Source organism: Microcaecilia unicolor, chromosome 4, assembly GCF_901765095.1.
Source record: "Microcaecilia unicolor chromosome 4, aMicUni1.1, whole genome shotgun sequence".
Lineage (NCBI taxonomy): Eukaryota > Metazoa > Chordata > Amphibia > Gymnophiona > Siphonopidae > Microcaecilia > Microcaecilia unicolor.
This window is the reverse complement of record NC_044034.1, coordinates 248,026,286-248,044,513: the sequence shown is the minus strand read 5'-3', so window position 1 is coordinate 248,044,513 and position 18,228 is coordinate 248,026,286. Positions and strand designations below refer to the sequence as shown.

The window sequence follows — 18,228 nt, the reverse complement described above, 5'->3', positions numbered from 1 at the left end:
GCTACCACTTGGGGAGCAGCGAGCTCCATGATCGTCTCTTCTGCTGCTTGGGGCTGTGCACCACCGTCAGAGGCCCTTCGGTCACCGACTTCCGATTCCGTTGAGACCTCCTGCATGGCCCGAAGATTAGCAGGACAAAGCGGTTGACTAAGTTCCGGCGGGGATAGCGATGTTTCAGCCCCTAATGGAGACGCCGCTCCTCCTGACGTTCCAACTGCGGGGTCCCTCTCGCCGGTTCCAACTGGGGTGCTCGATGAGAAGCGTCGCAGCGTTTGCTGAGTGGGAGTAGGTATAAGGGCTGACGATTGGAAACCCTTAACCACCCCCTTTCTCTTAGTATGAGGCATATTGTGAGAGAATTCAAAGAAAAATCGGAGAATTACAGCGCACCCCTCCGACGCCCTCTCAAGCTCGGATCGCCATCTTGACTCCTGAGTGTTCCGATTTCTAATTTGTTTTAGAAACTGACAGTGGGAAGTAAATAGGGATTCACATGGCAAAAAGAAATTTTATTTTAATGTCATTTTGGATTAGTCACCTTGTTTTCGGGTACTTTCTAGGTCATATCAAGCTTATTTTTTTAAATAAAAAATTGTTAGTACATTTTAATCGACTTCACACGTGTTGATTTTTTTTAAAGAGTTTATGTATTCAATTATTAGAAACAATTTATTTATTTATTTGTAGCATTTATATCCCACATTTTCCCACCTATTTGCACCTCATAATAAAGAAAAAAGAACATAGTATATATCTGTAAAGGTATTAAATAATGTTCAAAGGAATTCAAAATATACAAAGAAACAAACAACCCCTATATTCAATTAGCCCACCAAAAGGTGGAGAGGGGTGGAGAACCAGCAAAATGTAACCTCTTTTTTTTTTAAGTAAGTAAAGGCATTAATAGTTACCTTCCACCCTTACCACCAATTGCAAAGCTATACTTCAGAGCTAGCAGGTAATTACACATTTTAATTTATAGATTAATGTGGGTTAAATCAATTTTCACACACTAAGGGCCCTGTTTACTAAGGTGCTTGCTAAACGCTGGAGACAACCATAGGAATATATGGGTGTGTTTAGTGCAAGCTAAAAACACTAGTGCACCCTTAGCACAGCTTAGTAAACGGCCCTAAATTTAAGGCAAGCTATGAACTGAATGTGTGCTAATGAATGTACATCCATAGGAAACAAAATTAAAACAGAAGCAGAAGGCAGAATAAGCTTAATTATAGTATGCCATACAGCGTACCTGTACCTGCTGTAACAGCTCCTCTAGCGTACCAAGGGCAGTAGGTGTGGTGTGCCTCAGGTACAGGCAGCAAGGGGGTGTGCTGAGTAGCCACACGGCTGTCAGCTCTGCTGCTCCCCTGCCCCCTCTGATGTAAACTTCCTGTTCTGAGGCAGGGGACTGGCAAGAGTCAAGAGCCGCACGACCGCTCAATGCACCCCCTTGGTTGGAAGAGAGGGATGCTCCATCCCAGGTGGCATCCAAAATAGGTACACTACTGCTTAACTCTAGTATAGCTTGCAACAGCTATGTCACAAGTCCCAGTACAATCAAGAGTTTAGAAATAACAGAATTAGTTTAGAAAATCAGAGGTTTTACAGCACATGGAATATTCTAAGGTGCCTGACAAATTATGTCATATATTTAGGATAACAAGAGTGGAGAACAGCAATTTGAAAACAATGGTGCTGATTTCCAGATCAAGTTAATGCCTTCACCGGTTGGTGGCAAATGAATAATTTGCTTATCTTTTGTATTTTAGAAATGTATATGGATACATCTGGCCATTTAACTTGGTAAACTGCCATATTTTATCTATATATAAAGGGACTGAGTTAGACAAGGGGCAGAGGCAGTACCAGAAATGATCCATTTCATGGTAGTGTTCAGACAGTTATCCATGTAAAGTAAATCTGCCAAAGAAAAGGCCTACAACTAAACAGATAACACTGGTGCAGTTGCTACTTAGACATATATTCAGTATTACTAGTTAAAAAGGTAGTGCTGCTGAATTATATGCATTATGTTAAGCTCTGGGGCCGGTGCTCAGCTTTGGTAGCTACCCCGGCTGAATATTGAGCCCAATGTTATTTTTAAATTCAGAACTGTTTATTTAAATTTCTTTTTACTTTTATCTAGGTGAATGGAGTGAGGCCCTGTATCCTCTGCTCACTACGCTCACGGACTGTGTGGCCATGATGAGTGACAAAGCCAAGAAAGCTATGGTCTTCTTGTTAATGCAAGACAGCGCTCCTACAATAGCTATGTATCTGAGCCTTCAGTACCGCAGAGACGTTGTCTTCTGTCAGACAGTAAGCAAAGGTTTCTTGAGATCCAGTTAATATTATCCTTGCAATATTGTGCTGATTAGTACAGGAAAATTGTACCATCCTATATAATAAAATGCACCTCCAACATTCTGAAGCTGACTGCATGGCTGAGCAATTCCTGCTCTCTGTATCCATCTCTTGAATTGACATCATGTACTTCCGGGTTCGTCACAAGCAGAAGTGACCAACCACACGAGGTTTCTCGGCTTCAGAATGTTGGAGGTGCATTCTATTAAATGGGATTGGTCAGTTCCTTGAAGCACAGCCAGAGCTCAGCGTCCTGCACAGTAACGCTCAGACACCAGAGAGAGAGGGGGGGCCTGACACCAGAGAGAGGGAGGGAGGGGGGCCTGACACCAGGGGGGTGAGGTATCTCTGTCACACACACACACTCTCTCTCTCTCTCACACACACACTCTGTCTCACACTGTATCACATTCACTCTCTGTGTCACACAGCCACTCACACACTCTCTTGGTCTCATAGTCTCACAGAGAGTCTGTGTCTCACACACACAGTCTCTCTCTTGCACACACTGTATCTGTGTGAAACACTCTCTCTCTCTCTCTCTCTCACTGTGTCTCACATACGCAGTTGCACACACTCTCATTCTCAAACACACACTCTCTCTCTCACAGACACACTCGCACCCAGACTCACTCTTGAGGAACAAAAATAATACTGCTTTATCATGGCAACTCCATAATCTTATCGTGATCTACTTTTAAATGCACTGAATCTAATTGAAATATCTGGTTCAGTTATGTCTTGGTTTTCAGATTCTCTAAGAAACAGAAATTATAGGGATCCTATTACTAAGGTGCTGTAACAGATTTTGTGGACACTAAAAATTAGCACACTCTAAATGATGACACCCATAGGAATATTATGAGCTTCTTATCATTTAGTGCACACTAATCATTAGCGTGTGCTAAATCCATTAGCTCACCTCAGTAAAAGGACCCCATAAAGTTATCAAAAACAGGTCTTGCTCATTTACTTGGAATCCAGGTTGTGGAGTGCCACAAGGGTCTCTGTTATCCCCAATTTTGTTTAATTTTTTTTTTTTTTGGGGGGGGGGGGGTTAGTTTTCTTGGGAAAGTGCTCAAAGAATTAGGTCTGTTTTATTTTAATTATGCAGAAGATGATGTTCAGATTTTCTTTCTAATTCCATCCAAAATCATTTTGATGAAATGAATGACTGTTTTCTGATGATCTTGAATTGGATGGCCGACCATTGCCTTAAATTAAACTCTGATATAACCACATTATTATGGGTAAATGGAAAGTCCTCATTTTTTCCAACTTCTAATCCTGTTTTGGACAGTAAACATATATTTTTTTAGTCTGTGGTTTATTGTCTAGGGGTCTGGTTAGACTCAGAATTGAAAAGAGACTGTCGAATTAAATTACTATCTTAGTGTTTTTTCAGCTTCGCATGTTATGTCAAATCCATTGTTCTTTACATGATGTACAAAGAATTGTTCATGTCTTGATTTTTTTTTTCTTTTTCATGAATCGACTATTGTAATTCACTGCACTTAGGGCTCTCTAAGAACTCAATATTCAGGATTCAACTGTTGCAAAATACATCAGCAAGAATTCTACTTCATTAATTTCTTATTCAAATAACATAAATAATAAAAGAAATGAACCAATATATAAAAAAGTGTCACATGAAATATAAACACCCCTGAATAAGGTCCAACATGATATTAAGACCTAGGCCTCCCTGTATCTTATTGTTTGCTAAACATACTATATTAATGCATGATTAGATGGTTATAAATAATTTATTGGTATCTCTCCATGTCATAAATGGCATCCAGATTTTTTAATGTACTCATTCAGTGTAATTTATATGCTGTTATTTCTTCCATACTGTGATTATGATCTAGTCTGTTCAAAAATTTTATTTTTATTCCGAGAAAAATTGCTTTTCCATTTCAGAACTATTTCCAGTCTAGCTGCCACTAGCCAATAAAAGGCCAGTTTACCTTGCATAGGCTTCCACTCATCAGGGGTTGTATTGAGGAGGCAGAATGCAGGGTCAAATGGGATAGGTGTTCCTATACATTCTTGAAACAAGTGAGATATTAATTTCCAAAAGCAGTATGTAGTTGCTCAGTTCCACCACTTTTGTAGATAAGAACCAACTTGCCCACATCTCCTTCAACAAAGAGTAGATATTGTAGGAAATATATGGTGTAATTGGTGGGGAATACAATACATTCTAATGATAGTTTTATGGGGCCGCAATAAATAAAATTTTGTTATGTTATGATAAACTTGTTCTCATTGAATACTGCCATCCAGATCATGTTACTGTGCATGAACATACGCAAAGTTATTATGAGTTTTCACATTAAGTAAGCGATATAGGTTGGAAATAGTGCCTTTTGTCCCCTTCTGTAATTTAAGAAATAATTCAAATTCAGATTCAAGTTTCCTTAAGTCATTAATGAAAGTATTCATCAAAACATACCCCCTATATTCTGTATATCGCACTGGGATTTCCATATGGAAATCAAAGCATATTCCATAACAATGCACATAACTTAATTAGTTAAGCAAATCAGCACCGATAATTGGATGTTGACAAGCTATTATCACCACTAATTGGCATTAATTCGAATTTACACACACTACTGTCTAAGCTTATTCTGCAATATGGGCATGGTTATGGGTGTAGAATGGGTGGGTCATGGGTGTTTCTAAAATATATGCACATTGTTATAGAATACACATGCTCTGCGACTAATTTAGATGTCGAGATTTACACCAGATTTTAGTTGCCATAATTGACCACGACTAAATTTGGTCACATGGACTGGTGCTCGGCATATTCTATATACCATGTGGAAGTTTAAGCCTATTCTATAAAATTTAGACATACTTTAAAAAATATATGCCTAGGCATATTTTTTTTCCACTCAGAATTTTCAGGCTCCATATATAGAATCTAGCCCATAGTGTCTAATCTGAATGTAAGGTTTAAAAAAACTGTGGATTGAAGGTCAAATAGGTCTTTTAAATTGGCAAATTTTAAAAATTTTCCAGAAATATCCAATAGTTGACACACATACATAAGGCCTTTTGTTGCCCATTTTTGAAAGACATTATTGTCAAAACCTGGTGCAAAATGTGAGTTATACTCTGTAGGTAAGAATTTAGAATATTTTTTGCCTTTCAGCAAAGTCAGGCTCATTTTGTACAAAATCCTTAAGGTCATATTTAAATAGGGGTTTAAACATTTAATATTATTTGTTTATTTATGCATTCTTGTATCCCACTGTTATCCAAAAACAGAATTCGTTTCAAAGTGGCTTACAAATTACATTCTGGTTGACGGTTACAGTATTGGTTTGTGTTTTGCAGTTAAAGCTTATAGTGCTGGTTTACAAATTACAGTTTGGATCTTGTTTAGGGGCTTCTGATGAAGGTTTGGTTTTATTTGTAGTATAATTTTTTTTTTAAGAGATATGTTTTCAGTTCTTTTCTGAAATGGAGATAGTTCATGATCTTTGGTAATGTGTTCCACCATTTCGAAACAAGGTAGTTGAAACCGACCTTGTAGATGGATTTCTAAGTTACATTTCTGCAGTTGAGTAGATGAAGTAGGTAGCTTCTGATTTCAGGATTTGCGTTTCTTTGGGATAGTTCTATCAAGTTTAGCATGTATTCTGGAGCCAAGCCAAATAATATTTTATAGATGATGTTTCACGCTTTGAAGATCAGTCTTGCCTTGATTGGCAGCCAGCGTGGTTTTTCGAATAGTGGGATAGCTCTTTCATATTTCAACTTCCTGAATATTAGCCTTGCTGCTGTTTTTTTTGAATGGTTTGCATCGATTTCAGTGTGCTTTCCTTGCTATCAGTGTATACTGTGTTGCAGTAATCTAGTTGTGATTGTATCGTTGATTGTACTATTACACAGAATGATTGTCTAGGAAGATAGTCTGATCCTTCTCAGTTTCCATAGTGTTCTGAAGCATTTTGTAATTACTGCTGATAATTGGTTATCAAGTATTAGATGTTTGTCAAGAATGATTCCTAGTATTTTCAATTGCGTTTCAATTTGGTACATTTGGTGGTTGTGTGAAGTTTTGGTGGGCTGTGGGGTTATGCGGGTTTGACAGAACCAAGAATTTGGTTTTAGTCCTGTGTAATTTGAATTTGAAGGTTTCAGCCCAGTTTTCCATAAGGTCCAGACCTTTTTTAACTTTGTCCATTATTTCTGTGATGATTTTGTTGTAAGGTATGTAGATGGTGACATCATCAGCATAGATGAATGGGTTGAAGCCCCTTGACTCCAGTTTTTTCCCGAGTGGAGCCATCATTACATTAAACAACGTTGGTGATATTGGAGAGCCCTGTGGTACCCCCGCACTCAGGGATCCAGAGGGTTGATATCTGGTTGGACATCTTTACAGTGTAGGATCTGGGTTTTAGGAAGCTGTTGAACCATGCGGCCACTGTACCATTGACTCCTGTGTAGTTGAGCAGGGTCATCAGTGTTTCGTGGTCTACTAGGTCGAACATGCTTGACATGTCAAATTGCATTAATAGTATATTTTGTCCCTGGCTTCTTATGCTTCTGAACTTCATTTATCAGGGTTGTTATGACCATTTTGGTGCTGTGTTGTGGTCTAAAGCCTAATTGGGATTTGTGTAGGATTGAAAATTTAGTAAAGTATTCCATTAGTAGTTGTGTTACCAATTCCTCCATCATTTTGGCTAATGTTATATTTAAATCCCTATTTATATATGATCTTTAATTTAATAACAGCATTTATATCCTGCCTTACCACCGAGTTCAAGGCAGATTACAACAATAAAAAGTAGCTTGTTCAATTGAAAAAAAAAACAATGAAAAATCCATGACTTCTACAGATAATGCTGAAATAACCAGGTTTTTACAGCTTTTCTAAAACTCATGTAGTGTGCAATATTTCTAATAGTAGAGGGAAGATTATTCTAAAGTTCAGAAGCCGACCCTAGGAATGTACTCTTTCTAATGTTACTCAGTCGATAGCATGTAAGCAGTAGGAGCGTCAGCAATAGTTCTCCTAAAGATCGTAGACATTGAGATGGTTTATAAACAGTAACCAAACCTACTAATTATCCAGGATATAAACCATACATAATTTTGAAGGTAAAAGTCAAGAGTTTAAATTCAGTCCTCACTTGAGTGGGCAGCCAATGTAACATAGTAAATGACGGCAGATAAAGACCGGTACGGTCCATCCAGTCTGCCCAACAAGATAAACTCATTTTACATGGTATGTGATATAGTGAAGATACTTACCTGTAGCAGGTATTCTATGAGGACAGCACGCCGGCCCAGGATCGGAAGCTCCACCAGCAAAAATCTCAAAAATCCTCCAGAGTCCTCCGGCGCGCGAGCAGCGCGCACCGGCTTCCCGCTCACCGCATAATTTGCACAAAAATGGAGTTGCATGATCAAATGTGTTTCCTTTCATGATTCATTTGCAGATACATTTTACAAAACTTGAAGTCTTTGCAATTATTTTGTTGAAAGACCAAGTAAACAAACATTACAATAATCAATTCTTGTTCTGTCAATATCCATTGTTTAATTTCAACCCATTGTGTTATAGCCCGTAGTTGTGCTACCATATAATAAGTACATAGGCAAGGTATACCTAATCCCCCTTGAATCTCTGTAGACATATAATATAGATTTTGCCACTCGGGGTGATTTCCCTTTCCAAATGAAATCCCATATCCATTTCTGGATTTTAAACAATAATTCAGGGGCACTTCAATACATAAGGTCATAGAAAGATATAATAATTTGGGTAATATATTCATTTTAAATGCAGCAATTCTTCCTGACCAGGAAAGGAAAAAGGCTTGCCATTTATCCAAATCTTTATAAATTTTTTCAAAAAGAGGTAATTCAAATCCACCAGCTTAGAATTATCCTTGCCTAAATACTCCCCAAAATATTTAATGTATTCCGTGCCCAATTAAATGGGAAGGCTTCCTCAAGACGAATTATTAAGGGGTCCTTTACAAAGGCGCGCTGAAAAATGGCTTGCAGTAGTGTAGGCGCGGGTTTTGTGCTCGCGCCAATTCATTTTTCAGCGTTGCTGTAAAAAAGACCTCTTGCCCCCCTCCCGAAAATGGAAGTGCAGCAAAATAAAAATTGCCGTGCGTCCATTTTGTGTCTGAGACCTTACTGCCAGCCATAGACCTAGCGGTAAATAATTTAGTTGGTAATGACCTACGCGCACCAGATGTGCGTAGCGGATGCATGCCAAAATTGAAATTACCGCAAGGGCCACGTGGTAACCGAGCAGTAACTCAAATTTGGTGCGCGTTGGGTGCACGTAGGCACCTACGTAGCTTAGTAAAAGGGGCCCATAATTTTCTGTCATTTACTCATATTCATTTTATATCTTGAAATGTAACTATATCTCTTTGGGGTCTTTTACTAAGGTTTAGTAGCATTTTTAGCTCATGCTACAAATCAGCTAACGCTAAATGCTGAGATGCCCATTATATTCCTATGGGCATCTCAGCATTTATCTCCAGCTGATTTGTAGTCAAGCTAAAATGTCTAACGCACCTTAATAAAAGACCCCCTTTATTTCTTGTATCAGGATTGGTAAAATGAGTAATGGATATCTTGTTGAATAAATAGCATCATCTGCACAAAGAGATATACTGATATATCCTGACCTCAATCTCCTGAATATCTGGGTGAAGGCGGACTCTAACTGCTAATGGCTCAATTGCCAGAGCGAAGAGAAGTGGGAAAAGAGGCATCCTTGTCTGGTTGTTCTTTCTAATTTAATAATATCCAAGTATGTTCCATTGATCTTAATCCTTGCCTTTGGGAATTTATGTAATGTCCTTACCCATGTCACAAAATGGTCCCCCAGACCAGCTCTTTGTAGAGTACTGAAAAGAAAAGACCATTCAAAGACTTTCTCTGCATCAACAGACAGAAGGAGTACTGCATCTTTTTTGCTTTTCAAATTACATGAAGGATCTTATGTTTTATTTATTTATTTATTTTGGTGTATTTGTACCCCACACTTTCCTACATAAGCAGGCACAATGTGGCTTACATAAATCAAGTTAAATTTCATCCACCTTCCTTCCATAAAAGTGTAAAGTAATTCCCAAATTTTCAACTTCCTGATAAATAGAAATATATATTTTATTTCCTTTTCTTTGAATACTCTATACTAAGTGACCTCAGTGACACTCACCATCCACCACCCTCATAGGAATTACATGGAGGTATCATAGAGCGTCAATCATCTTCACCGGTACACTTTACTCATATTGATTTTAAACTCCTTCAATAGTTATTACTTGTGAACATTGTCATCATGGAACAAGGAGATCTTATAGCACTTTGAAACATTTGTGATAATGTGTGTGGAAACCTAGATCATATATGTTGTTGGAGAATGAGTGTCATATGGAAGGATGAGAAAGATGCTGAAGCAGGGTGTAGCCATGGGTGGGCTGGGGGCTATAGGCTATGGTCTCCCTACCCCACTAAAATCAGGCCCACCCTGTCACTGGCAGCAGCATGAGCTAAGAAGATGAGACCTGGGGGCAGTATCAACAGCGCTACTACCTAGTACCCATCCATGTTAGTCTCAGGCCCCACCAGAAATTCAGTCCTGACTGTGCCACTGGGTAGAAGAGAGAGGGAAATTAGAAAGAGAAGAGGAGATAGAGGCTGAAATTGGAAGAGACAGAGGTGGGTATGGTGATGGTGGGGGAGAACATGGACTGGAGAATGGGACCTTTTCGTTTTCTAGGTTGCAGGTTGCCTCTTATAAATTTTCCTGCACAAGCCAGAGCATATTCAACTGGCTCCTAAAAATTTGGTCTGACTCCTACCCTGAACTAATAACATATTTTTAACCTTATTTTAGTTATGTTTCATTTTGCTATACACAAAAGAAGTTAAAGAGAAAATTTGTATTTCATTGATTTATTTTTCCCCTCTTGTTTCCTGGTTGGAGGTGCTGGAGATGAGGATTGTATCTGAATTCAAAAAGGCATGGGACAGGCATGTGGGATCTCATAGGGCATTGGCTCCCAAACCTGTCCTGGGGACTCCCCAGCCAGTCAGGTTTGCTGGATATCCATAATAAATATTAAATAGAGAGATTGGCATGCACCGCCTCCACTGCATGCAAATCTCTCTCATGAATATTAATTGTGGATATCCTGAAAAACTTACTTGGCTGGGTAGTCCCCAGGACAGTTGTGAGAACCACTGTCTTAGGGGGAGGAAAAGATACTGGATAGTCTTTACATGCTGTCATTTTCTCTGTTTCTATTATCTTCCTACCCCCAGTTGTTGCTTTAATTTAGAGTATGTTTCTCTTTTTGTCATTTCTAGCTGACTGCGCTAATTTGTGGCTTCATTATCAAGCTAAGGAACTGCCTGCATGATGATGGATTCCTGCGACAGTTATATACTATAGGTCTGCTGGCACAGTTTGAAAGTCTGCTCAGCACCTATGGTGAGAATTTTCTTCATTTGGAACTCTTTGCAGTGTACCTAGTAGGCTAGGTATTTAATGTTTTCAGCTCAGTTGAATGAATTAGGAGTGTGAAGTTAAAATATCGTACAGCTCCAAAAAAGCCACCGCAAAATAAGTCAGTTCATAAAATAGCTGTCTTTTTCACAAGATACCTGAAAATTCACATATTTTGTAAGCAAGAAGTATAGATTATTTCTCTCAGGTGCTGTTTGAATTATTTGCTTGGCTGTTAATATAGGCATTGTGACATACATGGAGTGGAGGAGTAGCCTAGTGGTTAGAGCAACGGTCTTGAAATCCAGAGGTGGTTGGTTCAAATCCCACTGCTGCTCCTTGTGATCTTGGGCAAGTCACTTAACCCTCCATTGCCTCAGATTGTGAGCCCTCCTGGGACAGAGAAATATCCAGTGTATCTGAAACTCACCTTGAGCTACTATTGAAAAAGGTGTGAGCAAAATCCAAATAAATAAATAAACTCCTTTCCCATTCCCACATTGACCATGATATTAAGCAACTCTTTGTGGAATAATAAACCCAGCAGCTTTATATAACAAAACACCAGTATCCTAATTCATGTACCTATACCCCCCCCCCCCCTTTCTTATGCTTACCATAAAACCTACTGTGCTGCATCTGTTCTCTTCTGCTTCATATGATGACACTTTTCAACACTGACCCCCCCCCCTCCCCCCCACACACACACACACACTGTCGCTGTCGTCTTCTGGTATGGCGCAACCCACCGTTAGTTGACATTAATGGCAGCATTATCCTAGGCACTGCTCCATTCATGAAAAACTATCCAGGGGTAAACAAGGAACCTCTCCCTCTCCAGACAGCAGCTCCTTCAGATCTCCTTCCTGTTGACATCCACCTACCAAAATACCTTTGACTTAGGTGCCTTACCAATAGATAAGGAGCAGATCACAGACTTGCTGACTCACACCCTCAGGTATTAATCTGCAGCCTGGCAGCTATTTCACAAATCCAAAAGCCATCTCCAGAGACTCTTGCAGGGTTATCAGATAAGTCCTATCCCTGATCTGAGAGGTATATTTCATCCTTTCTGTATACAGTAACCCTGGTCAGTCAGTCTTCACTCATTCATGTCAAGCATTGCAAACCCACTGGCTTACCTACCTGTTGGTCATCTTAGGTTTTTGGTTTTCGGCCTTCTGGTGCCTCCACCAGCCCTGAGATCTAGAGGGTAATTTTCAAAATTTTCATGGGTAAAACTGTGCTTTATGCATGGAAATGGACTTTTATAAAATTGCTGGCCTGATATATAGGTGAACTTATTTACTTACAGCCTGTATGCATGTAAGTTCACATAGGCTGAGTGGAGGGGTTTACATTTATGTGTGTAGTTCTGAACATTAACCCAGAAAACATGTGCCATGCTAAAGATCTGGTTCAAATGTACATACATCAAAAGTATATGTTTGTTTTTTACACATGGACAATTATAAAATTACCTTTGTACAAGGTAATTTTATTTTTAAAGGACACTTGAGCAGGAAAGGCACATCAGCATGTATGCTGGGCCTATTTTATAAAGGCAAATATCAAAAATTGCTTACCTTAAACTAACCTGATAGAATTCATTCCAAAAAGAACTTTGTTGCATATATGTGTGTATATACGGCAGACCATCAGAAGGGGAATCACTTTAAAAGCAAAGAGCTCTGAAGACAGTGTTAGTCCTTAAATCCTTATCAGTCTTCAAATATACCAGTACCTTTAAATGGTCCAGTGGTCTGTAATAGAGCAGCACAAAAGCTTTATTTGCAGTAATTAAAACCAAATACGGTGCTGTGCTGTTTTAGGTTTAATGCTTTGAGTGTGACCAGATAATCAGCAATACATTACTATCTTTACAGTGTTAGTCCCTGATGCAGGCAGGACCCGAATCATGTCAGGCTGAATGAAGGACTGAATGAACACTGATATAGGAGAAGACTCTGGATACTGATCTGTCATTTTTGTTTTTAATTACTGTGAATAAAGCTTTTGTTTCTAGGATTTTTTTTTTTTTTTTCTGCTCCTCTTATAGATTATATATTGTGCAGACTAATATGCCTCTTTGGTCTGGCCACTACATATACACACACACATATGGTTTTGGAATGAACTCTTTTCAACTTACTTAAACTTTTTAAATATTAGTTTTGGGATATGGTCTCCCTTTACATTTTGAAGAAACATTGCTGTTGGATTGATCTATGGATATTTTATAAAGTCAACCTATGCAATTGTATATAAAATTACCCTGAGGGACATAAACACACACCTTTATACATGCTCCAAGATGTGTAATGTTAATCATGTTTGAGTTGATAAGAATAGGAACACATATATGTTTACTTTATTAAATGTGTCGTGTTTAAGTGCCATTTCTGTCCCATTTCACCCATTCTCTGTTGCAGAAATGCTTATGGATATATTGCATAAAAATCGACACTATCGTAGCAATTCTATAACATAGTGCCTAATGTTTGGCACTAAGGCCCTTATTCTATATAGGTTATGCACCTAAATTTATGCTGCTAAATTTATGAGCATAATTTATGCTCCAAAATAGATGCTAAATCTATGAGCATAATAGGCCCTAAATTAAGAGCATAAATTTAGGAGCATAAATTATAAGGCCCTAAGTGTGTGAATATGTTATAGAATAATACTTAAGAAGCAGTTACATGCATTACTGCTAGACATTATTCTATAATGCACATGACAGAGTCGCTTACCCCCAGATTCTATATATGGCGCCCAAAATTGTGCGCAGAAATTTGAGTGCACGCCCATTTCTTCATACAATTTAATTGAATAACAAATCAATTAGTGCTGATAATTGGGTGCTAATCAATTATCAGCACTAATTGGCAACAATAAGAATCTACGTGCACGTCTTCCTAGATGTATTCTATAAAGAAATGCACGTAAATTTTAGTGCGCTGATCTGAAAAGGGACATAGCCATGGGAGGTGCATGAGTGAGTCATGGGCCTTCCAAGAATTTTACTTAGGCCTGGTCTGCTCCTAATTTAGGCATGGGGATTTCCACCAGGTTTCAGTTGGTGTAAATCCTTGTGCCTGAAAGTTAGGCACAGATCCTGGTGTTAGACGCTATTCTATAAACGGTGCCCAACTTGGAGCACAATTTATAGAATAGCACTTAGTGCTCATTTTTTCTCACTGGTATCGTGGCACCTTGTGTAGAATTTTGTCCTTAGCACGTAACTGTGAGGGGGCATACATGTGAGTGAAGCATGGGCTGGCCATGGGTGTGTCACCAAGTGGTGCATGCAGCTTATAAAATACTATAAGTTGTGCACGTTGCATGGCACATGCTTGCCAACATGCCTGTCATGGACCTATCATAAGTGGATGTGCCTTAATTTTGGCATGCTAGCCCAGCTTTACACTAGTATTCTAGGATAGCTTAGGTGTGCCCTGAAATCATTATAGAATTAGCGCTAAGTGAGACCCCGTTATGACACCCACCAGCAAAGTACATGCCAACAAATCAGGGCATGTAATTTGCCGCTAGTCACTAGAGGTCATTTAGGCACTCGTATAACCACTTATTGGTGTAAATGACTACAGCCATTTCCACATTTCTGTTGCTACGAAAAACAAAAGTGGCTCTTTAGAGTTGCCTTCTGCGTACCTACCTTTTACATGTGTATACCCTCAGACAATTGTATAAGAGCCTATTCAGTCCTTTAAAATGCTGTTCTACATACTCAAGTCCCTTATAAAAATTACTCCATAATGTACAACCAAACGTACTTACATTTTGTAGTCAAAATGCTACAATTATGAGGTCTAACTTGATTTTATTAACTGTAAGCAAGTGAGTGAACCCAAGTCACTGCCAGCTAGGCAGAATGACCAGAATGTTGGGGAAGCAAACTTGTTTTGTCCTGTTGCACAAAAGGGATTAGCTGATCCTATGTTGTCCTTCATTTGCCCATCCACAGTACCGAGATAGACAAAGGTGTGATCTATGATCCTCATCAAATTTGGTTGGTCTACCCAGCCATTTGGGATTAGACATGCTGATTTGGCACCATCCCGCCACATGTAAGACTCAAATGGATAAGGAAGATTAGCTGCAAACTTCTGGATGGTGGAGGAAAGCTGTTTTTATGTCACTGAATTAGTGGTGTCCTTTAGCTATTTAAAAAAAAAAAAAAAAGAGGAAAGGAATTTTGAATTTAGCTTACTCCTTTTCAGTAGTAGTTCAAGGTGAGTGAGAACACAGGATGTATCATACTGGGTCAGATCAAAGGTCCGTTGAGCCCAACATCCTGTCTCTGAAGTGGCCAAACCAGGTCACAAATACCAAACAGAAACCTAGAAATTAGATCCATTCCTTGTTCACTTCCAGAGATAAGATGCGGCTTTCCCAAGACTACACAACCAATAGTGGTTTATGGACTTTTCTTGCAGGAACTTGTCTAAACTGTTTTTAAACCTAGCTATATTGTCCAAAGCTGAAGAGCCTCAACCTTTTTAGCCTTTCTTCATAAGGGGCCCACTGTGTTCCCTTTATCATTTTGGTTGCCCTTATCTGTGCTTTTTCTAGTTTGTTATATATTTTTTTTTTTAGATGGAGTGAGCAGAATTGCACACAGTAATCAAAAGTGCAGTTGTATCATGGATCAATACAGGGACCTTATAATAATCAGTCTTCATTCATTTCTGAATAATTTCTAATGTCTATTTGCTTCTTAAACTGCCATTCTAAGCTGAAGATCCATTTCATGAATGGTAACTCCTAATATTGACCCCAGCATTGTGTACCTATAGTTAAAATTGTTTCCTATATAGATCACTTTGCACTTATCCACTAAGTTTAATCTATCATTTAGATGCTTAGTCCCTCATGCAGGGGTCTCCCACAACTCACGATTGGCTCATGATTTATCAGTTTTGAATAATTTTCTCCCCCCTCCCCCCCCTGCAAATATGTTCACTTTATGTATGGCTCTCGCCAGATAATTTATGCTTTATAAAAAGAACCAGCCCCAGGCCAGACCCATGGAACACTGTTGTTTACCTTTCTCCTTTTGGAAAATTAACCATTTAGTTCTGCTCTCCATTTCCTGTGATTTAACTACTTACCAATCCACAGCAGCACATTAGTTCCTATCCATAACTTTATTTCCTCAGGAGTCTCCCATGAGGTACTTCATGAGATGCCATTTTTAAAATGCAGAAATACAGTATTAACTGGCCCATCCTTATCCAACATGTTTATAAATATATATATTTTTTTAAATCTAACATTGATAAGCAAGGTCTTCCCCTTGCTTAGTCCATGTTAGCTCTACCCATTTAATCCTTGTGGGGTTAATTCTATAACTGGGTGCTGCCATTTAGGTGTCCCAAGGCTGTGTGATAGGAGCCTATTCTATAAAGCAACCAAGGCACCTAGGTTGTGTTTTGGTATTTTTTTTTTAACTTTAGGATTTGAAAATTTTATATTCAAGTATACTTCATGAATGAAGGAAATCCAAGTATAATCAGGAAATTAGCTAAGAAATAAGAAATAAAAAGTCATGGATTTGATATATTGCTTTTCTTTGGTATAACCAAAGCGGTTTACTTATTATATTCAGGCACGTTCTCAGTCCCTAGTGGGCTCACAATGTACAACCACAATATTAAAGACCAAGAAAATAAATAAACAATCAGGTGATATAACTAAAAATAAGATGTTCAGACATACATCAGCAGCTGGGTCAGGAGCTGATAGGGTTAGCTAACAGCATTTGGAGATTATTTTGCCTGTAAGAAAACCATAAGTACATAAGCACTGCCACGCTGGGAAAAGACCAAAGGTCCATCAAGCCCAGCACTCTGTCTCCGACAGCGGCCAATCCAAGCCCCAAGAACCTGGCAAAAACCCAAAATTTAATAATGATCAATGGACTTTTCCTTCAGGAATCTGTCCAGAGACCCCCTTTAAACTCAGCAAGGCCAGTTGCCGTCACTACCTTCTCCGGCAATGAGTTCCAGAGTCTAACTATGCGCTGAGTAAAGAAAAACTTTCTCTGATTTGTTTTAAACCTACTACATTCTAATTTCATCTTGTGTCCCCTGGTTCTATTATTGTTAGAAAGTGTAAAAAAACACTTCACATCTGTCCGCTCTACCCCACTCATTATTTTCAGTAATTGTTTTGTGTCAAACAATTGTAAAAAGTTGTCCACCAAGAATAACAAAGCATTTGCAGGAAAATTGATATGCGTGTTTCAGGGGCTAGATACCTGAAAATAGCCCACTTAGAGTGGGACAAAGAGTCAGCCATTGCATTACATGCACCCAGAATTTATTGGCCTTTTGACTAAAACCAAGTGCAGGATGGATTCATGCTGGACTATTTCCTAATATTCTGACCTCCATTTTGTTCCTATTTGAGAATGATAATTTTGATATAGAGCCTTTGAAAGCCTGTTTGAACTAGTTTCAAACATTGAGACAAACTCATTAACTGACAGAAAAAACTATCCATGAGGAGCACCTTTGTAAGGTAATTGGTTCTGGATACAGAAGTCTCCCTCTGAAATCATCTGCCTGCAGAGCTCCCCTGTATATGGGTTGTTCCACATCACCTTAACATCAGCAGGAGCCCATTGAAGCTACTAGATAATGCTTCAGGCAAGGAAGAGGCCCCAGCCTTTTGGAATTAGTTGTTTGCTGTTGGAGTTTTGTTCTACCAACTCTCTTTCAGAGGCTTGATAGTCTCTTAAGAATCCTTGATAGAAACCATAGTCAAGCATATTAAAAACTATCAGCTACAACCTTATCAATGCCTCTAATAATATTTTTATTACCTCAAATGAATATTAGATCAATTCAGAACTAACGTCACTGTTACCCAGTCATGTTTCTCAGGAGATAATTTTCAGCAGTCATTTTCTTGGGTATTACTGTACACATGTGAGTGCAGCTTTAGCCATATAGAATATTCCCATAAGTGTGCCACTTTTTAAATCCCTCAGATTATAACAGTGTAATTTGCTTAGCAATACAGTAGACATGGTCATCACATGATTCTGTATCAGCTGGCCCAATGCATTCTAAAACAAGAAAATGGTTTAAAATTTTTATTCCTCTCTAGACAAAATGTAAGATAAGTATATAAACTTTGCCGTACTGGGATTGAGCAAAGGTCCATGAAGCCTAGAAAGTACCTAGCAATCCCAAAAGAGTAAAAGATTTCATGCTGCTTATCCCAGGATTAAACAGTGGATTTTCTCAAATCCACCTTAATAATGGTTTATGAACTTTTCTTCCATGTTTGTCTCTAAGCCTTTTTGAACCCTGCTATGCTAA

At 38.7% G+C, this 18,228-nt stretch overlaps 1 protein-coding gene across 5 annotated transcripts in view; it reads left to right on the top strand.

Annotated features, from left to right (window-relative positions):
* The window catches only part of INPP4A (inositol polyphosphate-4-phosphatase type I A), a 349,368-nt gene that overhangs the window by 271,617 nt on the left and 59,523 nt on the right, over positions 1–18,228 (top strand). For all 5 annotated transcript variants that reach the window (XM_030201389.1, XM_030201388.1, XM_030201387.1 and 2 more), the window contains 2 exons: positions 2,150–2,322; positions 10,738–10,861. In XM_030201389.1, the coding sequence (XP_030057249.1) occupies positions 2,150–2,322; positions 10,738–10,861 (297 nt within the window). The remainder of the gene's footprint in view (positions 1–2,149; positions 2,323–10,737; positions 10,862–18,228) is intronic.